This window comes from Pagrus pagrus (assembly GCF_965226575.1).
Source record: "Pagrus pagrus genome assembly, chromosome: 18".
Taxonomy (NCBI): domain Eukaryota; kingdom Metazoa; phylum Chordata; class Actinopteri; order Spariformes; family Sparidae; genus Pagrus; species Pagrus pagrus.
Window position 1 is genome coordinate 14648491 of NC_140202.1, and position 26858 is coordinate 14675348.

The 26858-nt window shown below is 42.4% G+C and overlaps 1 protein-coding gene across 1 annotated transcript; it reads left to right on the forward strand.

The window, feature by feature from the left end:
* The first annotated feature begins 2430 nt into the window (after positions 1 to 2430).
* On the forward strand, positions 2431 to 13056 carry pkdccb (protein kinase domain containing, cytoplasmic b). Its single transcript, XM_084380525.1, is given in 10 exon segments — positions 2431 to 2538; positions 2540 to 2577; positions 2579 to 2651; positions 2654 to 3274; positions 4536 to 4667; positions 6630 to 6901; positions 7245 to 7324; positions 7626 to 7733; positions 11549 to 11725; positions 12091 to 13056. Coding segments are annotated over 10 exon segments (1710 nt in total). The 5' UTR covers positions 2431 to 2436; the 3' UTR covers positions 12198 to 13056.
* The last annotated feature ends 13802 nt before the right edge of the window (positions 13057 to 26858 follow it).

Genomic DNA, 26858 nt, shown 5'->3' on the forward strand with positions numbered 1-26858 from the left:
GCTGCAGCATGTGATATAAGTTAGAAATATAAGAAAGTATTTATGAAGGGTTTGTAAGTGGTTTTGTTTATGGTTGATGAATCATTTACTAATGTTTTATAGATCAGCTACTAGCGATCAATAAGAACAACTTTTGGGTTGCCAGGTTGTGGAAAAATGTGTTTGAGTAGCTGGACCTTGTGACTATGGAGGACTGAAACTGCCAAAATCATAAATGAATGACTATAGACATTTTTATTTTGCCTCTGTATTTATTAACCTTATATCTATCCAACTATTTATATACTTTCCAAATTAATTTTCCATTTAATTTATTCATTTATTCATTTTTTTCTGTTTCAGTCCTCCATACATGAACACTTATTTAGACCAAAAAACACAAAATCTTATTTTATGTAACATGTACACTGCATCACTTTACTGTAATGCAGCCTTTAAAACCAGGAAAAGACAACGCTCATGCCATATCACGATATCCAAAATCGAAGATGATTTATAGTCTCATATCACGATAACAATGTAATATCAATATATGGCGCAGCCCTGGAGTAAAATCCCATAATTGATTAATTATTAACTCTCCCAGCTGCAGGCTGGATGGTTTATTAGAAACATTATCATTTATTAATGACTTGATTACATTATTACTTTGTTCTTCCCAGACAGAAAAGGATTTTTTCCCAAACCCCAAGGTTGTTTCAATAAAAGTTAGTTCCTGATCAATAAAGCATTTGTAAATTAGCAATTACTCAATTTATAAATCCTTTATTAAGTGTTCCTTATTAGGACATTGTGCAGCGTAGTCTTCATCGAACGATTATTATCTTATCTTTTGTTTTAAGGCTGCAGTCATTACATACAGTAACACACACAGTTAAGTATGAACAATACTTCCCTCTGAGATGTTGTGGAGGACAATTACAAAGAAAACCTCTTTAATAAAAGCCTTTGTATGAAGTTGTCAAGACATCATATATTGATTTGCAGATGCCAAAAAAGAAGCTTCACTGTCTCCTCAGAAGATAAGAGATGAGATGAAACGATAAGAAGAAAAAAGGGAACAGAGGGAAGCAGAATATGACTTTGGGCTACTTATTAAGAGAAGTGAGAGTCAGCCAGAGCCGACCGTTTCAAAAAGAAAGGAGAAACTGTGACACAGCAGACCTGTGTGACTCTCCTCTAATGAGGCGGCCGCTGGTCTGGCTCTGGTTATAAATATGAATCATGGCGCTGGGCCCTTGTGTCTGAAGGGCCACCTTGGAAAAAGAAAAGGAAACGATTTATTGAAAGGCAAAGATCAGGAAGAGGAGGGTGTGAGAAAGTTTTGTGGGAGAGATAAAAGTCCTGTTTTATGGTTTTTAATGAGAAGCAGACACGGTGGAGGGGGGATATCTTTATTTTCATCTCAATAATGAAGCTTCATTTTGTGCTTCAGTGAGCCATGATGTTCAAAACGGATTCACAGAAAGCAAAAAACGGTTGATTAGGTGTCATCTGAATGATTCAGAGCTGTTAACTGTGGTTCAAAGGATGCAACTGACAGCTCAGAAAGCTAGTAAGTGAACCTTTGAGCTTAGACCTCCTTAACGATCTTCATGCTCAAGTGTTTTTGTGCTGTGGACTCAACAAAGGCCTGCTGTGTTGGTGGTTGGCATGGAGTTTTCTGAACAGCCTGCTCTGCAGCTGACATGGCTAATGCCTCGCTGACTTCAGACACTGATTAACTTACACTGCTCGGCCTGCCACACACATACACACACACACAAGAGGAAAAAACACCCAAATACACCACACAGGCACAAACTGGATAGCAGGCACACATATAATGAGAGGCTGCGGAGAGGGGGGTTTGGTTTCTGGCTGGTATGGAGGTGACAGCCATAGTAATTTCCTGTGGCAGATCTCTGTGTAGAGTAGTGATGCGAGGGGAAACACTTCATTACAGCCTCAGTGCTGCCTGAAGACTGCGTGGGGACGAAGAGCAGAGTTATGTGTTTCTGTGTGATGTTTCTGAACACAGAAATCAATCTGTGTAATTGGTTGTTTATGAGTGAGGACAAACAGGTGTTTTGCTGCCACCTGTTGGACAGATTGTGAAGGTATCAACAGCCAATCCCTCTCTCCATAATAATGTACAACATATGAACACAAAAAAAAGTATGTCAATGTCAGACAAACACCATCATTATCTTAGATTTTGGGGGAAATCAACCAGATTACTAATCCAAGCAAATCAGGATTATTTTGTGATCAACATTTAAAGTTAAAAAGTTAAAATAGTTACACTTTTTCCTTTTTTCGTGCGTCTGTGTTGGATAAAAGATGTCGTTTATCATTCGGCTAATGCGATTCTTTGTCCGACCGCGGATGCAGTGCGTGATTGCGGCTGTAAAATCAGCTGCGGACAGCGCTTTGACGCGCGGATTGAGTGACAACATGAGGTCGAGCTCTCCTGCAAAGTTGTTGAGCCGGTGTAAAGTTACGAGCGCACAGGACACACCTCTAGAGGGAGTTCCCGGGGAGGTGGAAACAAGGAGCTGATCGCTTCTCTCCTGCAGAAAAGTCAGGCGTCTTTCACTCGTAGCCAGCCTGCGGCCGCCGTGCGTCCCCTCTCCAGCAGCAGTAGCCGTGCCACGAGAGGAAAATGCCCGGCGGGATGGGCAACTCTTTACGCGCGGCTGCCCTCCTGGCTTTCGTGGTTCTTTCTATTCTGGTGTCACTTTTGATTAGCAGCGTGCAGCAGTTTGGAGCGAGGACATCTCACTTTTCCAATGCGACTCTCTCCGGTGATGATGATGAGGGAGACTTTGCGTCTCTCCGCGGGGCGTTGATCCACCAACTGAACGAGAGGCGCAAAGAAATCATTCCGCTGCTTTTACCTGAAGATGATGATGATGATGAAAACGGACTGCCCGGAGAGAGTCGACATTCCTTCCAACTAGAACAAGCTCCAGACTCGACTTTGGATAACAGCCTGTGGAGTGAGATCACGCATGGCTCGAGGAAGGCGCATATGGATGAAATGGGTTGTGATTCTCTGGTGGACATGCAGGCGGTGGAGGTCCTCGGGTCTGGATACACCAAACTGGTTGTCAAAGTGAGGCTGGCCGGGGGTCAGCCCGTGGCGTTAAAGCTGGTCAACGAGCAGGGGATAGACATGGGGAAGTGTGTGGAGGATTTTAAAGACCCGACAGGCTGCCGAGAGCTCGTTTCTTACAAGCTGAAGAAAGAAATAGTCCTGTTGCAGAGGCTGCAGCATCCGAACGTCATTAAGGTAAACGCTCCCTCTGTCTGCCCTGTGTGCAGAGCTGACATAAGAGCTCACTTTCCTTAAAATCAATTAATCGGTTTAAGTCATTTTTTAAGAAAAAACAGTCAAAAATATCTGAATCCAACTTTTTATTTAGTTGTTTCTTTACTCCTCTGTGGGAGTAAACAGACAACGCAAGACATTTAAAGGTGCACTATGTCGTTTTTTGTTATTTACAATATTAAGAAGGTAATCCTACAAAAAGATTTTTTTGTTTTTTTTATTTCCAAAACTGAATAAACAATGTTCTCAGAGGCGAATACGGTCCCCAGAACACAGTCTGAAGCTAGAAACAAAGCAAAAGAGTCTAAAATTGTGTTTTCCTTTGACGTCAGTTTCTCTCCGTCTCCTCTCTTAAAATGTCTTCCTCAAACTACATACTGCACCTTTTAAGGATGTAATCTTGGGCTTTCTTAATCACTGAGCGATATTTTTCACCATTTGCTGACATTTTATAGACCAAACTACTGATCGATTAATCGACAGTGAAAATAATTGTTAGTTGCAGCCCTGCCCATGTGGACATTTAGAGTAAACTTTTCGTAGACTGCACCCAAAAAACTTCAGGTTAATGTCCAAATGCCGTAAAGACAATACAGTTAAGGATTCTCAGACATTAGAAGCTCCCTTCTGAACACTGGAACTACAGCTGGTATATAATGAAGATTTTCCATAATCCATGTACCACTGCTCACATTTTCCTTTGTCTCGCACACAGTGAGCTGGATGAAAGGCCTCATTGGCTCTGCAGGACCTTCCCATGTAATTAAATTAAATTCACTGACCCTCTTCTGACCTTTGCGTCCAGTTTGGCAGGAGCAGACAATGTGCCTCTGTCCTCTCTACTATCCTTGGTTGCATCTGAAACCCCCCGCGCTCATACACTCAAACCATTACAGCCCAATTTAGTTTTGAACTGAACGGACGAGTTTGTTTCTCACATCCAGCGGTCGTGTGACGGCGGTGTGTGTCCGACAGCTCAATCGATTTAATTCACAAGTGTATACAGCACATTCCCCCTGTGGGCTAATGCGATTTTACTGTCACAAGTCTGAGCTGCGGACTGTATAAGGCTGGCAGAACATCGTGTCCTCTTGATTTACCTCCAGAACTTTTGGACACGTTAGCCTGCTGCTTTCAGCAGAGTTAAAATACAAACAGTAGCATAATGACCTTTTTTTTTCTTAACCACTGTGACTAACCACAGTTATCCTCCACTCCACAGCTCAAGGGTCACTGTGCAGGGGATTCAGAAGGAAGAGAAGGAGGGGAAGGAAGAGTCACAGTCATTCTGGAGCAGGGGAATCCTCTCCAGATGATCCAGCTGCTCCAGAGTCCCTGGGAGGACCGATTCAGGGTAAGCACGTCAGCGCCCACTTCCAGCTGTCGATATGCATGCTCTGTCATTTATTCTTTGCACACTGCAAAGTCTTCCTCACACATGGTGCACGCATGTGTGTGTGTGCGAGCCCTCCTGCTCATCTTGGCAGGAGAGATGAAGGGTGAGAGATGAGGGAGGCAGACATTTGAAACTCCTGGAGGTCCGACATCTGTCCCTCAGTGAATTTGATCAGGCCGTGGCTGGAATGGAGATGGGTCCTGGAGTTAATCCACTGCAGGCTAGGAATGTCATGTCATCCCTCTCACACACACACACACACACACACACTAGGATCCCTGGAGTGTAAATTCAGCCTCTGTTGACTCCCACTGTGAGCATACCTGTGATGGGGGTCGACTAAATCTCTGTGTGTAGTTGCTACATAGTGAGGACTGTTGCTACATTAGGACGTCTGTGCAAAGTGAGGACATTTTGCCAGCACAATTACAAATTGTTGTTGGAAGATTACGACTTGGTTTTAAGGGTTACGTTAGACTCAAGTTAGGGTTAGGCATTTAGCTGTGATGGTTGTAGTAGGGAATGCAATAATCCAGTGAGGGTCCTCACAAGTACAGAAGTACAAGTACGTGTGTGTGTGTGTGTGTGTGTGTGTGTGTGTGTGTGTGTGTGTGTGTGTGTGTGTGTGTGTGTGTGTGTGTGTCTTCACGCATGAATGTGTCTGAAAAGAAAGAATGGCTGGAAGAGGAAAAAAAAAATGTCTGAGCACGCACGCTTTGTTTTAGGATTAGCAAAAGTAACATCCCAGTCTGAGAGTATCATCTCAACTATGGGCCTCATTCTGCTGCATCACCCAAATAGCCGTTCATAATACCCCCCTCGAGCTGCTCGGCCCCTTTCAGCTACGTTGCATCTGCGCAGGCTACAGTAATCCGGGGGTGTTCGGTTTCACCCAGCCCTGTTATTACAGAGCTTCGATCCCACCAAGTGACGTCCAGGAGACTCGGAGCATTACCTAACACTGCAGCTATGTTTGTAGTGTGACAGGATCATTTCATGCTCTGACCATCCCTGGCTAATGCCTTTATTTTGCCTTTAGTAGCCGACTTAGTTTCTCTTTCTGTTTTTATTATAGGATTTAATTTGTACTATAAAAACAGTCTCAGGAAATGGCATGCAAATGCGGTTGCTGAAACGGCTTACGAGCAAATAACTTACCATTTTTAGCTGTTTAATGAGTCTTAATTACATTGTCCAGAGTGTCAACTTTTCAGGAAAAAACAAGTCTGTTTTTAGCTTGACCACCAAGAATTTTTGGGTTATTCAAACATTTGTTTTAAGGTTTTATTTGACAAAAGTTGGAGGGAACCTGTAAAGTAGGGTTGTAACTAACATTTTTATTAATCGTTTGGTCTTCATCTAGTGTTGAAATTATAACCTGATAAACAGCAGATTATCAAGCAACAGAAAATAAGCAACAATTTGTTAATCTAATAGTCATTTAAGTCATTTGCAAAACAAATCCACTGCTCTCAGGTTTTGCAATTTTCGACGGTGGCCATTTTATTATGGATTGTATGGCCCAAACGATTAATTAAGAAAATAGTCATCAGATTAAATAATAAAGAAAATATTGTAGTTGTAGCCCTAAATCAATCCTTAAATATGCAATTGAAGCTGCCTGATCACCAGGTGAGATCTTTAAATTGATGTTTTGTCTGGCCAACATTAGAAAACCCAAAAATATTACATTTGAAATGCTACAAAACAGCAAGAAATGAGCAAATCCTCACATTGGAGACATTTTTGGGGCATTTAATTGATTATCATAATTGTCCTTGATTTACATTTCTGTTGACTAATCGACTTATTATTTCCACTCTAGTATAAGAACAATATGTTTCTCCTTAACTACAATCTGTGCACTTAAATAGTCATCAATCTAACCAATCCGGTTTTGGCATGTCTGATCTCATCCAGGTGTGTCTGGATCTGGTACGGCTCCTCCACTTCCTGTCCCAGTCTCCTCTGGGCTCCGTGGCCCTGCTGGACTTCCAGCCCCGGCAGTTTGTCACCGTCTCCGGCAGCCTTAAGCTCACAGACCTGGATGACGCCAGCGCTGAGGAGACCTCCTGTCAGACAGATGCGGACTGCACCCTCCAGTTTCCACACAGAAATTTCACTCTGCCGTGCTCGGCCCGGGGAGTGTGTGAGGGCCTGAGTGAGAAGAGGAACATTTACAACGCCTATAGGTAAGAAAAGCGACAGTTTTACGACATGATAGACGTGTGATGAATGGAAGGAGTAGCAGCTACATGGATGATTGCTTAAATATATGGTCCAAGTGACACCTAAAATGCTGTTGATTGTAAAGAAATACAGCTGGAAATTTGATGGAGGATGTGTGATGAATAAATTGGTAGTTTCAGTGGAAAAAAGGAGTCCTGCCTGTTTAAAAAAGCCTTAAGATTTTTGACAGCTTTATGGACTGTTTGTTTTAACACCCGTGTGAGACAAATCATCTTCTGGGGAACTATGTGATTGGGCTTGTCTTCTTTCTGTCTGACTGAATAAGTTGTCTCTGCCTGGCCCCAGGTATTTTTTCACCTACCTGCTGCCGCACCAGGCCCCGCCCGGGCTCACACACCTGGTAGACCACATCATGAACTCAACAGGTGAGGACGAGAGACGTCTTGACATGATGGGACGTTAACTATTGAAGATCAGAGAGCAAATCTTTCCATCATTGTAGTCGTGTGATGACATGCCTCACTCTAAGGGCTTCTTTTTAATGAGCTCGACAAGATGCTTCACGACATGTAACACCGTAATGAATACAATTTGTTCTGTGTTGTGATCACGCTACGGGAGAGCATAGAGAGGGGAACAAACAAATCATCCATATTGGATGGATATGATTTTATGCCTGTTGTCAGTTAGATCTTTTACAAGATTGAATGCATCATGTGTGTCCAGGGGAGCTGAAAGCTGACATCAATCAGACGCTGGAGGCCTTTGAACACATCCTCCTACTCTACAAGTCTGGCCTGCACCTGGACAACCTGCCTCCATCAATAATCAGAGGTAAGAGCGCAGGAATGAAGGCAGCTTTTATAAGATACAGTGGGCCCTCTTGTAGAGACCCTTTTCTTCTTTTTTCTTCGGGAGAATTGGCTTTTTTGTTCCCCTCAGACAGTCTACACCCCTGTTTTCATTTTGTATCTTTAAAAAAATGAAGGGGGGTCGGGGTGTTTCTCCACGCTCAGGCTGTTTTGACAGGTTTATTAGGCAGCTGGAATGAGAAGGACAAGACCAACAAAGTGGGATTAATCCTGCATGTCTCTGGCTCTGAAAGCACAGCTCGGCGTTCATTTAAAAAAACAGTGCTGGGATTACATGAAGCTATTCTTTACACAAGAAACGTTCTGTTTGCTTTTGGGATAGTCGTAAAGAGATTTTCTTGCAAACTTTTTGTTCAGCTTTTGAAATATTTATATGAAAAAAACAAAATAAATTTGCCTTTTGAGTATAGTTATAGTCAGTTATTTCTTTGCAAACTTTCCAGGCCACTTTTGTATTCTTTCAGTATAAGCACTGAAAGTCCTTCACTTTTCTTCTCTTCAACTCGCCTCCCTTCAGCCCCCCACCCCCACCCCCCTCTCCCGCCGTTCCTCTCAGCTCTATGAAATATTAATAACAGAATGACTGGCTGCGTTCCTGTGGTGAGATTTTCCGTCCCCCAGATGCTGGACTGTTTATATAGCAGCGCTTTGTGAATTTAATCACAGATTCAGGGTAAGAGGCCTGGGCGCTGAGGCTGACACCAGGAGGGAATGTTTTAGCTTAACAAGGAGGTGCCATGAGTCAACCCTGCTGCTGCTAAGTGTGTGTGATAAGACCTCAAAAAAATGTGTGTGTGTCTGTGTGTGTGTGTGTCATTTCGTCATACTGGGGGAGTTTGTTGATTAAGTTGAACTTAATTTAGCCTCTTTCAGATTGGGAAATGCATTTGAGGTTATTTATTGGATGACTTGGATGAGAAACTTTATACCACTCTCATACAGTTACACTCTCGGTCTCTCTCTTGTTAAATATACAGCTATAGCCAGTGGCCAGTTGGCTTAACTTATCATCATTCTCACTGGAAACTTGAAGAAACGGTATATGTGTAGCTAGCAGGCACTTAGCTTGACCTAGAATACCAACTTGGACGAGGGGAAAACGGCTAAGCCTGCCTCTGTCAAGAGATAAAACCATTTTAGAGGAAGGTTCCTGGCCCCTGCCAAGACATAGCGCAGCGTGTAACCACCTGTAAAATGGTGAGTACAAGTCATAAGGTGTTGCTTGGATCTCCCTCAATTACTGCCACATGGTGGGGCTTTATTCGATTTCCAGTATTTGGATTTGTTTAACCATGAATTAGAGAAAGGTTACCCGTTTCCCTCTGCTCCCAGTCTTTGTGCTAAGCTAAGCTAATCCACTGCTACCGGTGTTAGCTTCATATTAACACATAGACATGAGAATGGTATTGATCTTCTTGTCCGACCCTCACAAAGAAAACAGATGGGTGTGTTTCCTAAAGTGTTAAACTGTTAAATTGTCAAACAAACAGAGGATGAAGAACAAAACATTGTGTATTATGGTAACAATCTCTGTTTCATTCGAGATCCAAACAGTGTCTCTCGTGTGATGCCTTTGCCGTTGTTTCACTGACTTTAGTCATCGAACTTTTCTTTGATTGTTCGACCACAGTGACCGCAGTTTATTCTCGACGCGAGCAGGGACCGGAAAAAACAGTCCACCGCTTCCAGAGCGAGTCTGTCGCGTTCGTGTCGCCTACCGTCTCTGCAACCAACCACCGCTGTGTGATGAAAAACAGGTCACTAATTGTGCCCTGCTGGTGATTTTTCCCAGGAATGTTAGTTCGTAATACGGCGAATGCAAGTGCTTTGATCAATGGGCCTTTGCCTCAATCATCATTGTGTTTGCCTCATTTGCTGATAGATAGGGACTTAACATACATTTAAATGAAAATCTCCAAGATTATTGCTTTAAAAAAAACACATATGGGCTCATTAACTTGTCTCCCCTCAAAAGAGAGATTGCAGCCAAAGACATAACTGCGCTTGACAGAAGAAGCCAAATGGCAACGCAGCTCAAAGACAACCACAGTGTGTTAGTGTGTGTGTGTGTGTGTGTGTCTGTGTGTGTCTCTGTAAGAAAGACATCATCAGATCCCAAGTCTTAATTTGAAATTGCTGACAGATGGAGATTCATTGGTTATGTGGATGTAACTTTTCCACTGTTGACATCATCTTTGATTTGTTGGAGGAGGCCAGAATCTCATAAAGACGTAGGATCTTAAAAACAGCTTTTTATGCAAGTTCAGATGTGTGCTGAAAGGCAACGAGCAAATTCATTTAGGTCCTGAGCCCTGCCGCAAACGTTCAATATTCTTTATGTTAATATGAAGGGAAGGCTGTTGTCCCGTCATTCATCTTAGACACAAAGAGCTTATATTCATACGTCTCTATCTCCTCAGCAGCTGAGGCCTCGCTCCCCAGCAGGCCTCATTTTTCCTCTCCCCTGAGAAGGATCCTCGAAACACTCCTTCTCCTTGTTCCCTTGTCTCGGGCCCAGAATTCAGATCCTCGTGTCTTTTTCCTCTTTAACAATACCCCCACACACACACCGGCTCCTGCCATTTAGGAAGGTTAACAGTTTGTAACCGTGTGCCTCCTCCGTACAGACTCACAGACGAGGCTTTTGTCCTCTTCTGGTGTGTGTGTGTGCGTGTGTGTGTGTGTGTGTGTGCCGGCACATGTGTGCATACTTCTTTCTCATGGCTCCCGCTAATGTGTAGCAGATGATTTAAGGCCCGATCCACAAGACGTCTGACTGAAAGAGTTATGATGATGAATGTAACGCAAATGTTGGGCAGGAGAGAGGTGAAGAGAAGGGATTTAGCGATTCTTCCAGTGCGGAGCAACAGTTTGTCAAAGAAAAGCTATAAAAATAGTGTCAATGTAGATTATTTTTATCAATCTGTAGTAGACATTGGCTTTGACATATGTATCAAAGGAAAATTTGTGTTTGTCATTGCTCAAACGGTTAGTAGTTAATTTATTGGCGGAGAAAAGATCAGCAACTATTCTGTTTTGCTTTATTTTGAGCAAAATTACCAAAGGTTTTCTGGTTCCAGCTCATCAGTTTTGAGGATTTGCACTTTTGAAAGTAAAATTAAATATTTTTGTGTTTTGGACTGTAAGTCAGGAAAAACATGCAATATAAATATATCATTTTGGGCTCTGGAAAGTTATGTTAATGGGAAATTTGTCATCAAAACTGGCTGGCAGAAAAAAATAAAAGCCAAATCTAAAGGCTCGTGGTAACTTTTAACTGCATCAGATATAGAATAATTATTAAGGACATTTCAGGGCTGTTATTTCATTTTTCTTCCATCAATATATCTACATTTTCACAGGACTCAAATTGTTTCACTGACGTCTCATTTTTGTTAAACAGCTTTGCACTAAATTAATCCTTCTGCTGCTGCTACTGCAGGCAAATGGCCACTAGAAATTATAGTCAACATGAAGCAGCTGAATATATGTTGATGTATCTTTTACCTTTTAACTGTCAGTCATAGCCATATTAAGAATCCCTTTGAGTCAGCTCAAGCTCTGCAGCTGCATGATAAAGACGCTGCCGCTTCACCTTCAACCTGTTTTCCTGCTCGCTCTTCTTGGCGTTCTTATCTGTATTCTCGTCATTCGACGCTGCACAGTATCCGTTTCGCCCTCGGGGATCATTAAACTTTCATCTTATCCTCAGAGAGCGCTTCAGAATCTTTCAGTCGCCTCATGTTTTGAAGTGGCATCTCCTCTTTCTGTGGCTAGATTACACCGTGATGCGAGGCATGGGGACCTCTGGGAACGTGGAGTATCGCTGCTGGCCGTCGTACAGCCAGCAGGGCTGCGTGCTGTCGGTGCACAGCGCCAGAGAGGCAGCGCTCATCTGTAACTCCCACTCTCAGTGCAGCAGCTTCGCTCTGACGGGACAGAAGACTTGGACGGGTCAGTGAAGACGCACATGAACTCCTTCTTTCATCTGTTTTATTTTTTTTATTACATTTGTTTTCTCTCTTCAGCTCACTTTGTTCTGAATGAATCTCATTACACAAGTTAAATCAGCACAATCATGCACACATGATGAAAATGCTCTGTAATTAGCACATATAATTACCCAGTAAATCATGTCCATCACATGACTGAGACTGCTGAGTAAACAGCCACTGCTCCCTTGATCTTTTCTTGAAGCTTTTGAATGTGGAGCTGTATACAGTAATTAAGGATATCAAGTCGAAACATGAATTGATGTTGCAGATGTGTTTAACATGGCTTTTTTCCTCTCTTTTTTTCTTCTTTTTCATGCTCTGCAGGTCGCCTCCTGGCCTCCTTCAGGAGCAGCTTCGCTCATCTGGTGCCTGACGGGACATCGGAGGTGTACGTGAAGAAAACCACAGCTCCTGAAACGCCCACGGTGTGAGGCAGGGGAGCGAGCAGAACTGTTTTGGTCGAGCAGGATGAGAGATAACATGCAGTCAGTGATGTGCGCTTAAGATGAGAAAACGTCCTCCTCGCGAACGTGTTGAACGCGACCCGGCTCGGTGGCGTTGCAGGAGGAGCGCAGAGGCCGGGCCGAGGAGGAGGCGTTTGAAGCGAGGCAAGTGAATGTGATGTATTTATAGGGCTTCTGCTCAGTGACTGTTTGATGTGCCTGCCAGTTCACTGCCTTTGCCAACTACTATTTAAAGGGATTTCCCTTCAGGTACAATTTAGGAGGGGAGAGCCTTGTGCCCTCGACATGTTTTTTTTTTTTCTACCTTGTCTTTATTTGCCATGTGTGTTGGCTTTCCTTGTGAGGCCGGGTCCCCGTAGTAGGATTTTTTAAGCCAAAGAGGTAATAAGAACAGCCGCCGCAGCTCAGCGTTTGAAGCCTGAGGACGAGAAAGAAAACAAGCTCTTATACAAATACACTTTGATGTTAATGCGCTGAGGTTGTGGCTGTTTTTTCATGGTTCTCCGGCTTAGCTGCGCTGTGGTATGAGACGGCAACAACCATGTAAGTTTTTTACACATCAACAATGAGCGAAGACGATTAGAACCATTCCAGAGCGGTCTGTTTTTACATGCTTTTGTAAACTTAGTTTATAGTGCTTAGTTCATAAATATTTATATGATCCAATGAAATGTAATTGTTCTTACATGATTGTGCGTTATAGCTTACGTGCACCTTGTGGGTGAAACTTATATTTTCAATGAAAAATTATTTCACGTCAGTGTTTTTTTATACTTCACTTCTTGTAATTGTACAGTTTTGTAATTATATAAAGGTATTGTTTCTACTTTTTTGCTGTTGTGGTCATTTGCATTTTTATTGTATTAAAGGGGCACTACGTAGTTTTGGACAATATATCCAAATTTACAATACTAATGAGGTAATAATACAAACAAAATTTAATACAAAAAAATAATACAAAATTTCCATAAGTGATTAAACAAGCTGCTCTCGGAGGAAAATAAGGTCCCCAGAACACTGTTCGAAGCTAGAAAGGTGGCAGGGTCCGCCAGATATAAACAAAGTAAAACAGTATAAAATTGTGTTGTCCTCTAAGGTCAGGTTGTTCATTTAGTTTGTTTAGGCATAAAAAAATCAGTCAATAATTATCTTTCTCTTCTAATTTAAATGTCTTCCCCAAAACCACATAATGCACCTTAAGTCTAGCTGTAAGTACTATAAGTAACAGCCTGTTTATTTCTCATTAGCACCTTCATGTGTGTGTCTGTGTGTGTGTGTGTGTGTGTGTGTGTGTGTGTGTGTCAGTGGGGGAGGTGAAACTTGCATGTGTATACTGACCTGGTTTTGTGTGTGTTTAAATCCTTTATCTGCTCGCGTGCCCCCACATCTACAATCTGTAGCCCATCTGAATGGATGAGACAGCAAACCCACGGAGCTCCGCAGAGTTTGCACAATACCAGAGGAATGCATTCAAATGCCCCGTCATGCTGAGCTCATTATGAGTCTTAATTAATACATGTAAATTAGCTTACTTACCAGCCCTTTCTTATGGTGAGAGCGGGGGCATGACTGTAAGACAAAGGCGGTCATCAGGACAATCAGAGCTGAATCTGTGGTTTGCACACGAATGGGCTTGCCATCTGTGCCTCCCAGGAGGACCAAGGTGAGGTTGAGATAAGAGCAGCACTGCTGGGTGGCAGGCTGACGGATTTGTAAAGTCAGGACTTGTCGCAGTCAATGAGTCTGTGGTTGGAGAGAAAGAGCAGACCAAATACCAGCGATGTTCTGATATGAGCCAGAGACCTCAGTCACACATCAGCCCCCACTGCTCACATTATTTCCTGTTGCTGTGAAAGAAAAGGGGGGATGAAAAAAATCTAAAACTTAAAGCTTGATGCCCAAGCTTGGGTAATAAAAATATTTAAATATCTGTCTTAATATCTTAAAATTCCTAATATAAAAAAAATCTAATTATGTTGAAACTCAGAGTCTTATCAAAAAAACAGAAAGTAATAATAAAAAAAACACTCATTTTCATCGCAGAAAATAATACAAGGGTCGCGAACGAACGTACAACAAGCTCCACATATGTTTGAATGTGATTCCTTTGCCATTCAGCCATACCACTACCGCTGACTTGAAAGGGCATGCCCGGTCTACAAATTACACTTTTATGGCTGAGACACCGGGGAGGCCTCAGGGTGCTCCTAGCCTGATGTTGGCCCCTTGTTGTCTGGACAAAGCTGGCTGATTAGAGTCTGATTATGGAGATAAGGAGTCTGAGCCAGATTGAGATAAGACCAAACCAACTCACTGGACCAACACAGCAGGACTGACTCGACGGGCCGGTTGAATGGTTGGGAAATAATCCCCCACAGGATTGTGTGTTTTAACTGTGCTGCAGTAAACAGACTTAAGATCTGACGGAAAGAACAGCAGACTGTTTTTTTTATCAATCTACCCCAAGCAGACGATAAGCTTAATTCAGCACAAAGACTAGAAACAGCTCGTTGGTTTAGAGTAAGTTGAGAAGCACGGAGAAGCATGTTTTAGAATAAAAGTAGGCTGACAATTACCTTAATTTGGCTTCATGCTAAGCTAAGCTAACCGGATGCTGGTTGTAGCTTCATAATTAGGCTACCTTACACAGGGGTGTGGTATCAATCTTCTCATCTAACTCTCAGTGAACATGCGTCTTACCCAAAATTTCTAATTATTCTTTTCACTTGTTTTTCTTTCTCCTGCAAGCTCGGACTCAACAGTCATATCACAAGAATTTGGAGGGGCAACCAAAGTAGCTAGCTGATGGATGAATTTCCAGGACAGCGGCTGACTCAGAAAAGTGGTCACACACGACTTAACTTTTAAAACTTTTTATATAAAGATCTTCGCACTGATAACCCAGAGCACACCACACCTCTCCAATATCTCTCAGTGATGAGCTATAATTTATTGAAACTTCCAGCTGCAGTTCATCTTCCTCCTCGTCAGCTCGGAGAAGAAAACGTCTGGCGTCCAACCGGTTTGTCTTGGCACTCCTTATGACAGATCTAATGGATGTTCTGGCTTCATTTGTAGCATGCACATGTTTTTTTATGCTCAAATGTTATGAAACGCATCACAAACGCAGACTGGATTGATTCATTAGGTCATTCAGATGAATGTAGTCTACACTCACAGCACAATAATGCAGCGTTTTCATGTACAGCTCTGCTGGAGAGCCCAGGGCCGGTGAATCAGCACAAGCGGTCGTTGCAGACGAGGTCTTCACAGCCCCGTTTTTGTATTCTCAGTTGAGTCTGAAAGTATTCCCTTTCTTCCCCCCTCACTTTGTTTATTTAGCTGGAAATATGTGTGGAGGTTTGAAGGTTGAGCTGCCCGAAGCTTTTTATGTTTGTTTTGTTCTGAAAGTCATTTTTTTGTTTAGGGATACATATGTGCATCGCGGTGAAAGATTTAAAGCGTTGTGCTGTCCACATGTTCTTGTGTGGTACACTGTTTCTCTGTTTTTAACCGTGTAATTGACAACTTGGTTTTTCCTTAAGGTTCAGGGAATGAGCGGGGGAGGAGGAAGATTGTTTTCTTTACTCAGCTCCATACCCCTCCATTTCTGTTTTTTTAAGTTTCCAGTTTCACCCGACTTGTTTCCGTCGGGTTTTATTCATGACCTCCATCTGGAAATAATATATGTTCATGAAAACAAGCCATCAGCAATTTTAGGGAAGGGTTGTGTGTGTGCATATGTGTGTGCAGGGAGAGGGACATCAGGGCCTCTTCTGTAGGGTTCAGACTCCACCAATGTAACAGTGTTAGGGCAGTGAGAACGGCGTGTATGACTAAGCTAAGAACCAAAGCCTCCATCATGCTCTCTTAAAATCCTGCTGCAATGCATTTGTGGTCTGGCTAAAGTCTTTGATTCGAATGCAAAGTTAGTCATCAAATGCAAGAAACCGCAGCTGCTGGGAGAAATTACGTGTCAGGCAGGTCTTTGGCAAAAATGCTTGACCTTGGCTCAGCCTAAAAATATGCATTAACTGAGTGAAAGCCTGCATAGTTCTGCAGGAAAGAAGATCTGGCTTGTGTTTGAGTTGCTCGCAGGAGCGTACGCAGCCTGTGACGGGAGAGATAGAGCAGATATTCACTCGACTCCGGGCTCACAGAACACCTCTGTGCCTGTCTGCCGCCTTGGCTGCGGTACACAGGAGACCGGCCGGTCACACCTGAGAGCCTCTGAAGAGTGGCCAGACATTTAGCCAGCCTGTCCCAAGCACAGAGGCGTCTTAGTTTGCAGGGCGCTGTCTGTATATCTAACTGTCTAACTAACTATTTGTCTGTCTGCCTGTCTGCCCGGAGCCGATACAATCTCTTTTAGAGCCATAATGGCTTTAGCAGGCCCTGAAGGAGAGAGCAAGTAGGTGTGTGAGGAGAGGTTTTCATTTCTGCCTGTCTGTGTTGAAGGGGGGTGTGTGGCAGGATCATGTTTTAAAAGCCCTGAAGTTAACCCCAGTCAAAAGGTTTATGCCTACCACTAAAGCCACAGAGGCATCTTGAAAGGTGTAATAGCTCACCGTTGTATCCAGTGACATCTCCATGGACCCACTGCATAGTTTCCTGGCATACAGCGAAACGGATTACTGCAGTGCTGTATGACATGCCTCAGAATGGAGCATTGATGTAAGCAAATGATTTCAGAGCCAGCAAGGTAGACACATGTTGTGTTGTGAAAACGGAGAAGAGAGTATTAAAAAAAAAAACAGATTCAATCCAGGCATTCCAAACAAGACAAAGTATAAAAATACAGATGGAAACATTAAAGGTGCGATATGGGGGAATTTTGGTTTAAAACATTTGTGAAGAAGTAACAGGTTTGACTTTGTAACAAAGACGTCTATGTATTGTGTTGCAGTCCAGTCTGGATTGCTAGCTGCACGGCTAACTGAGCTAACTAGCCAACGGCGACTACAGTTAGCAGCAGTTAGCGTCTCCTCTGGTGCAATGCTACCTGACAATTCTGGCACCTTTTAAAAGCCTTTGCTATAAAGGCTAAATCATTAAAAGGCCAGTCATTAAAAAAGTGAACATGTTTCGACCATCAAGTCTTCATCAGGGCTTCAAACAGCAAACCCAACCCAAATAGTAGCAACAGCCAATAGGAGGCAATCACATTACCTGGATAATTACAAAAGAAATAGAAGCTAGAGTGGCACTCAGTAGAGCGCATACCTCCACCAAGGCCTAAGGGAGGACACTTTTGTACTCAATCATGCATAACAGCTGCCAGATTTCTTCATCTGGATCCATGCATTATTTCCTGAGAAATAAACCAAAATGTCTAAACACTCCCAATCTCATAATGTTAAAAAAAGGGAGGTAAAATGACTGGTTCTGTCACTTTTATTTTTATCTGCGTCCGCAGTGGAAGTTAATTCGGTCTATTCTGGGCCCAGACCCATCTTCCATTCAAGTTTTGTGGAAAACTGCAGTCTTTATGTAATCCTGCTCACAAACCAACCAACCAACCAACCAGCACATAAACAATCGGACAACATAACCTCCTTATTTATGACATGTTCAGTTTATCTTACTGAATGTCAGTCTTTGGCCAGCCTTTTTCGGTCATGAGATCCCCACATGTTCTGCTGCCCTGCATTCCCTCCCTCTACATCTCAGCAGCAGTCTGGGTAATTTTTCCTTTAAAGCTCCCCCTCCTCCCCCTCGTCCTCCTCCCCACCACTCTTCCTCACCAGTCCATCCATCATACAGTCTCTGGAACCTCCTCTCACCCCACCCGTCCTCCTCTGCTGCTGCTGCCGCTGCCCTCCCTCTCTGTTTGAGACCGCTCCTTCAGGCCAAAAACCTCCATAGCTGTACTATTAATTTAGGCCTCCGCCACTGCTGTTAAATTGTTCCACTCCATACATAACTTCAACCCTCCATCAGTGTCCTCCTCCTGCCAGTCTTCCACTGCTGCCTTCTCCTCCTTCCAAGTCGCAGCTCACAACTGCTGCGGAGCATCTGGAGTTTCCCCCCTTCTTTGAACTAGCTGGGACCTGAGGGCAGGGCTGCTGAGGTTCAGGAACTGTGGTTTGTGAGTGTGTGAGTGTGTGTGTGCTGAGTAAAACTGCTGTTCAAATCAAAGTGCCTGCCTTTTGTTGCGTGCTCTGGAATCCCCTCCGTCACACCTCGGCCGTTTCTCAGCGGGGGGACTTCTGCCCCCAGCCAGAGGAAGTCTTCCTTCTCTGCAGTTAATCCTCCACCAGAAATACACCACGGCCCCCCCTCTGAGTCACAGAATTACACACAATTTAAATGAATCTGTGCCAGCAGGACTTTTAATTTGATACGGTTTTCCAATTTCTTTAAACACACAAGCAACTTTAATCTGTATTTTGACCTTTTTGTGATACACACAAATAAACTTGTTTTGGTTGTTCTCTTAAAAGCCTGAGCGATGTGGGAGAAAGCCCTTCATAGTGATCAAAAAACGCTTTCTGTCTTTCTCCTGCAACTCTGTGCACATTTAATCCAGATTTCAGATCCAGAATCTACATAAATATACAGTATTTCACTTTAAATTATGTTCTTTTTTTGGCATTTTCATCTGTATTTTTGTCTTGCAATCTCACGTGAAATGGGGCAAAATATTTGACATGTGTCACGACAACGAAGTAAAAATTAAGCAACTTTAATTACAAATGCAGAAGTTGTTTGTACTCTCTCTTCTCTGGCACAATGTAGCGCAGCCTCTGCTGCCTGGTGCAGGTTGTTAAACCTGTGGAGGGCTGTGAAGAGAGCTCTCTGCCACAAGTCCCCAATTAGGGTTCTGCCCACACGGCTATAAAACAGTTAGGGGAATCATTCAGAGGCTGCTAGATTTAACACTATTAAGAGTTCATTAGTACCTGCATACACAACTGCTGCTGCCACGGGAGGATCATTTACATAGAGCCGTTAAAGTAGGCTGGAGGCCTTTTCACTCAGATTAATTAAGCTCCCATTTTGACCATCAACTGCATCACTCCTAACTCCTAAAATATATCATGTTTCAGTATAAATACACACTCTGTATCTTTTTATCTTAAAAGCGAGGCAGTCTAAACAACGCAGGTCGTAAACATTAGGTTGCAGCTAGGCGAGTAACAGATTAACAGTCTTATATGGAAGATACAGTGTGGTGTGGCGTCTGATTCAATTTGCAACTGGTTAAGTATAATAACTTAATTAAATTGTCATTGAATATTCTTATCCGATGTTAAGTGTAATTAAAGTAAATCTAGATAGGTATCAAAAATAAAGTTAACTTGATGTGATGAAGAAAAATCACATTTCATACTAATAATCTGGTATTCAGAATTGAGAGACTGTTAGAAGTAGTGGTAGTTAGTTTGTTATCCTATTGCAGATAAAATAAAGTTAAAAGTGTTATTTTTGCTCAGATGCAGCATACAATCTGCAAAGTAACTAGGATCTAAAGTTATCAAATAATTGTAGTCGATATTTGCCTCAAATGTAGTGGATTTAAAGTATAAAGTTCAAATCCCAGAAATATAGATTTTTGTAGAATTTATAAATGAATCAATTAAAGCTTACATTTATTTTTGTATAATTTTTGGTGCATTTAATGACATTAACTTTAATTATCACATGTCTATTTATTTTTGAGTCCTCCATTCAGATCAGTCTCTCTCCTCATATAATCTGATGACATATATACATGAAAACCACTTGGTGTGTGTAATATAAGAATTAACCTACAGTTTAAAAATCAAAAAAACAAACAAGCAATCAAAACAAAACAGCGTGGTGAACTAATGTTTTCATAAATAAAAATGAGAGTTGTAAAGGGGACAGGAGAAAGTGACTGTCTGTGACCTGAATTAGCCGACAAGCTAATCACCTTAAAGCGCGTCTCATATCTCCCATTTAGAGCTGAAGTGTTGTGCACTGGGCGGATGTGCCCTGAAGAAAGTGGTAGCAGCTTGATGAGTGAGACAGCGACTGAAGTAGACAGAAAGGGACTGATGCAGGGGAGGGGAGGGAAAGAAAAACATCTGTAGGAAGAGTCAGAGGTCGACAGAGACAGTGATGGAGAGGGATGAACTGAAGAGAAAGGGCAACATAACCCAGAGGCCACCATCTCGTTTGCAAAGGATGATTAGACCTTTATTATTCTTTTGTCCTGACACAATAGCTTAGTAGATTTAAATGTTGAGGAAATACTTCAAAAGTAAAGTAGACTAATAAAGATATTGTGGTGAGTAATATTAATATCCTCATATTTACATACAATGTAATCATTTTTGATTATGCATTCAAATTCAAGCAGCAGCTGGTTAGACTGAGTGCACACAGAGCGCCACATGAAAGACTACCACACTTGCTTTGATGGAAATGACCAAAGGTCACTATCCATCTGGTTTCAGGACAAATCACAGAGCAATTATTTCTTCTGCCCTAGATAGTAGGCAGCATTGTGCAGCCACTTTATTTGATTAATCAAAGGAAGTTGACATGGTTGACCATGAACCACTGCTTGATAGGACATACTTACTTTTGATATACGTAAATATTTGAAAAGTATCTGAAAAACAAATACATATAACAGAGTGTGGATGTAGGGGTATTTTCCTCTAAAGTCTATAGTCCTCAGCAGTCCATATTAGGTCCCATTTTATTTTCTGTCTTTAAAGATAATATTGCCCTATTGCTGAAATTCACATCTGCACCATTGATGGTACACATATTCACATGTTTCATGTATCTGTGTTTTGGCTTGAACCGTGATGGTCAACATAACAAAATGTTTCATATTTTCCTGCACTCCATAATTCATGGACACAGCACATAAAAAAAGGAAGAATCCTTTTTGTCACAGGACAATGTTTGAATCTTCTCTGCAGCGTGTCAATCGAGGGCACTGATAAGAAAAGTAATCCAATACACATGTTTTGAATGAAACCCATGCAAGCACAGGGAGAACATGCAAACTCACAATAAGGCAATGAATCTTCTTAATGTGAGGCGACACTGCTAACAACTGAGCCTCTATGCTGTCCTTACCATGTTGTGTAACCTCTTGATGCTGTTTAACAATGTACTCTTGGGCTTTCGGTCATTTTTTACCAATTTGTCTTGTGAAGGATGGTCTTCTCTGTGTGGACAGGATACTAACATTGCTGTCTCTTATCTAAAAATCCATGTATCACAAATTTCCTTCCTTACTTGATGATACATTGGAAGGTCAAGTCTGATAATACTCAGACATCAGAAGGACTACCTCACTCAGACTGAGAGAAAGGAAACTGCATATTTAACCTCTAGTTTACCGTCAAACTGCTTTAATTAATTAAGCTTTTACCACCATTTGAAGGTTCTTAATTACTCGTCCTGCCAGTCGAGAAGAGTCGATCCCCGTGACATGGAGGAGAGTAAAGGTGGAAAGCTCCTAAAGCGTCGCACCCAGGGATCGACTCTTCTCGACTGGCAGGACAGCTACTGCTACTGCTAACGTGAGTTGTTCAAAAACCTTCTTTTTAGCAAACTCTGTGTACACAACCAATGTTCTCAATGCTCGAGTTCATGTGTAGAGACCCTGGTGATACTACGAGCAAAGTTTCATGTTGTGTCGAGTCTTCTTAGTGTTTAAAAAATAGCAATTTTGATGCTACCGTAATGTTGCCCCTAGCACGCCATTGAAAATGATTTTGACCCGAAAACGAAACTACAGGAAATCTTAAAAGTGGCTTTTTCATCGTAATTATGCTTTTACACGAAGGTTTGACTCGGGTACATTCACAAAAAAAGCCTAGGTTGCATTTTGGCGAGAGTTACACTTTAAGTGCTTGCAAAGAATTCAGCAAACATGAAGCATCCTATCACTTGTTGATGTAATAGATTAATCATTGACTCTTCTACTAAGGCTACTGGATATAGCTTAAAATCCTCAGCTGTAAGTAGACACAGGTCGTACAGTAGCCAGGTTTTTGCAGTGGTCATTAATATGTTGTTAGGTTTCTTGCTTAGTCTAACTTCTCATAATAACCTAGTTTCTTGTCTTAAACATTTCATTGTTTGTAGCCAATGCAAAAATCCTGCAAACTCATATTAAACTACTTTACAATCTAATTAAGTCCTATTTTAGAGACACTCTGGAGTGTATTACCTCAGCCGAGGTAACTGCATGTGATCATTAGTGAGGAAAAACAGCCGCAGTGGTGGATGGTCCACTTTCTGTTTGCCAAAACGAGAGGGGTCGAGAGGTCTTTGCAGGGTGAAGGTTTGGGTTACGTTTGCACAAGGGCCTTCCAGCTCTTCTGCAAACAAGAGTTGGAGACCAAACATCAAAGCTGGTCCCGGTGTGAAGGCTGGGGTGCTGTGTTAGGTTGGAGGGGCGGGGGGGTCTCTGATAACGGGGCAAGAAACCCTCCAACATCTCATCACCTGTGTTCTCTCAAAATCTCAAGATAACCCCGGTCCCCGACGTTAAATCCTGACCCCTCCGACACCGGTGCTGCTGGACAAGTTAACGCCTGACCCCACTCAGTCACATGCTGGACCTTTCCCTCGTGATAATCCTCCTAGTCAAGTGACAAAGGGTCAGCTGAGTGAGCTGAAAAGTAATTCAGGAACGAGGGTACGGAGAGGTTGGCGGTGAGCTTAATCAAAGCTGAGGAACATTTGTGCACTCAAGTGGGCCAGTAATCTGTACAGCATTATGAAGTGCCTTGCAAGCATTTTTCTTTGTCTCCCGTGTTATGAAAGGACTTAGAAGGAGAGACAAAGCTGGCTGCCATCTTTGATTCCCCTGCTTTTCCTCATCGTGGGTTCTTCTTTATGTTGCCTCTGCTGAGGAGAGAACTTTCTGTTTCCCTGCTCCGCCGCCTGCCTGTCTGTCTGCGTTCAGTAGAAATTGGCAGCAAATGCACCTCCTTGGAAATACGGCCTCTGGCTTTCTTTAATGGGAAATAAAACAGACTATTGTGATTAAGTTTTGCTGTCAAAATGGCAGTCTTGAGTGCAGTCACTTGACCCTGGAAATTTCTTGGTATCCAGGCCACTTGAGGAACTGGAGACAACAAAGGATTTCTCCTGCACAAGCTGCCATTCAATGAGACACAAGCGCCCCCCAGAGGAAAGAAAAGCTGCTGCTGCCAAAAATACTGAGCTTTTCTGGATCATTGCCAGGTTTTAGCCAACCTGTTCCTCCAGGGATACAGACTTTTTTTGTGTTTACTGTCACAGGCTCAAGGGATTAAGGAGAAATTGATACGAGAAAACAACTGTGGCTCTTACAAACTCAAATGTTGGGGTGAGTCTGTAAGGAGAGCCCTCGGCCTTCTTCTAAAAAACAATTAGAAGAAGTACTTTAGAGGTCAGATGTATGTTAGATGTATAAGAGAGTTCATGAAATCATAACTGAGAACTCCTGCCATATGTAAGGGAAACTGTATCCCAAGGGAGGACTGTTGGTTACAAATTTAGTGTCCAATGGCGCAGTGTCTGATATTTGATTGGCATATCCACTGGCCACTGGTCAGATTGTTGAGAGAGGGAGAGAGAGGGGGGAGGTCAAGGAGAAAGACAGTTTAGTAAGAAAGCTAAACAGAGAGAGAGTGGGACAGTTTGAGAGTTTGCACAGCAAAAACAAGGAGATTCAGAAGAAGCAACAGGCTGCAGACACTCAGCTGACAAGAGAAGACACTGTCCTGACCCTCCCCTGTCTGTGGCCATGTCTGACTGTGAGGGGCTACCCACGGGTAAGCAAAAACTTGTGCACATGTGCATGCATCTGTGTTCAAGACTGATATATGAGGTGAGCATATGTGCTTGTAAACTGTTTGGATTTGTGTGTCTGCACATGTGTGTTGTTCTCTGTGTATGTTTGAGGGAGGGTGTCTTTCTCTCTTGGCCCATCCTGTTTTAGTCGAAGCCCTCCACTGAGACAGCTCACCCAGCAAGTATTCAGCTGCAAAGAGGCGCCGGTTCGTTTTGGGCCCTTATATGGAAACTTGGCGAGAATTCCCTCTGGTTTCGTCAAAATAATGCAGTATGACTGCAGGAGTTTTAATCAGAGACATGTAGAGAGGAAAGCAAAGGAGAGAGGTTGGATGGAGGTAGGTAGGAAGGTAGATGTCGGTCTCTCACAGTGTTCCTGTGAGAAAGATTTATGGATACAACAGTACTGCATGTGACCCGGCTGTTCCAGGGCTAATGGAGACAAACAGTGTTGTGAAAAGTGCCTAAATGTCATCAAAACCAAACATATGGTGTTAAAATGTTACTTTGGTTAAAGTAAAAGTCAACCATAGGAATAGCACTTAAAGTAAACACACACTATCTGTAAGCATTAAAGTGTAAAAACATTCAAAAATTAACTGAAATAGTCAGACGGATGTGAAGAGTTTTGATGTCTTGAAGTTAGCATGCTAACTGCTAGCCCTGGCCTGTCCGTTCTCATAAAACCATTTAGAGCTCCCAGTCCAGACCGCTAGCTGCACGGCTAACTGAGCTAACTGATAGCAGCAGCAGTTAGCAGTTACTCTGGTGATATGCTGCCTGATCTTCATTTGGAGTATCAACAGGGGCCAAATTCTTACATATTACACCTGTAAAGTATCTGATATCAAATGTACTTAAGTATCATGAGTACGAGTAGAAGTAAACTGTAGAAATATTTACATGAATGTATAAACTGTCCTATTAATCAACCAATATGAGCATTTATTCAGCTTGAAGTATGTAAAGTAACTCTAAGTAAATAGTTGTAGTGAGTACAATATTTGTACAATATTTGCCTGCAAAATGTGGTGGAGTGGAATTATAAGGTAGTAGAAAATGGAAATACTCAAGTAAAGTCCCTAAAAAGTACAGTACTTGAGTAAATGTTCATCACAAGGCAGTATAAAGATGTTTGGTGTTTATGTGCAGGTGTGTGGGTGCCTGCACGGTGTGTGCGTGTGTGCAGTTAAGCATGAAGTGAAGGGTCATTTCCCGTAAGTGCAGCCAAGCTGAGAGTGGAGCTGAAGTCCTTACAACCGGCCGGCTGACAGAGCAACAGAAACAATCAGTTATAAATAGAAACCTGTCTTGTTCTCTCACTCACTCATGTCTCAGTCTCTTACTCCTCCCCTCTATCTCATCTCTCCCTGTCCTGTCCGTTTATCTCCTCATTTTCCTGTTTCCTTCCCCTCTCCGGCTCGGTCCATCCATGCACGATTCCCTTAATTAAACATGACTCAGCAGTTTGAGAGCTGTCTGATGTTGTCAGTTACAGAGCGGCCGGCCTTGCTTCAAGCTGCCAAGACTGTGGTGATTGTATGTGATGGGCAGCTGACCACACCTCTATTATCTATCATATCATACGCTAATGGGTGTGCCAGGAAATTACATCAAAATCAAGCAGCTCAATTACTGTGATTTACTTTCTGGCACAGAAACTCAGTGCTGCTCCCTTTTTCAAGTCATGTTGATTCCAAAAACTGATAAAACTGCAAACTAAAGCCTGGTGCTCCAGCTTCACACTTACACTTCTCCTTATCAAGGGTTCATTTGCAAAAACAGGTATCTCCGTTTTAATTTATTTAGCTAAATTATGTGTTTCTTTATTGTGCAATCAAATCAATATCAATCAAAGGAGTGGTGGCATATTCATTTTAGGAATGGCTTTTATTTTTCAACCCTTTCACTCCGTCTGACGACTCCTGCTTGGATCTGCATCACACCAATCATGTGTTAATTGTACATATAAATCCTACAATGTATCAATTGGAAAATCTTTATGATATATTTGAATATTTTCATTCAGACATTTTTCATTTTAAAGCCTTTGGGTGTAAAAATGTTATAGTATAGTACAGCCTTGGCAAACTGTGAGAACAGATGTTTGTGGTGACTCCACTGAGGATGTGTGGGAATGAAGATGTTATCTGAAGGAAAAGTGTTTAAAGGAAACAGTGCGTGCAGGAATAAACTGTTTAGGAAGGTAGCCCTGTAGATAGACAGTCAGGGAGGTTTCAAGGAGTTGAAGGTTCCACGTTTAGTTTTAGTTGCACACACAGTCATTTAAGTTATTTTAGACATAGGCCCTTTTCACTGCATACATTTTTACTTATCTTAGCAGGCAGAGCGAAGATGTTAGTGATCATATTAATTACCGCTCTGACGGTAAGACACTGCAGTGCACAATAGTGCCCTAAAAGCAAAGCAGCCAAATATAATTTTAATATTTACATAATTTCCTTCTGTGACATGTCAAAACTGACCTCAGTGGAAAAGCTACACTGTTACTGTGTGGTATTAAGGATTGACAGAAGAAAATGATACAATATAGAACAGAGTACAGTTAGGTGGTGACAGTGAGAGCTGGACTGAGCAGCAGGAGTTCAGCAAATGTCCCGCAGGTGGCAGTATTTGCACATTTTGTGACTGGTGGTACAACGAATGGAGTGAAGGAAAAGCACAGGGTCATGAGAAGTGGCAAGTAAAATATGAAAAAAGGAACAAAAGGCTGGTTGGGGATGCGGTACAAAAGTGGAGAAAATGAGGTGTGACAAAAGGAGGGATGTGAAAGGGGAGCGAGGAAGATATGAGGGGGGTGAAGGGGCGAGGAGTGAGGCGGCGGCTGTCTCC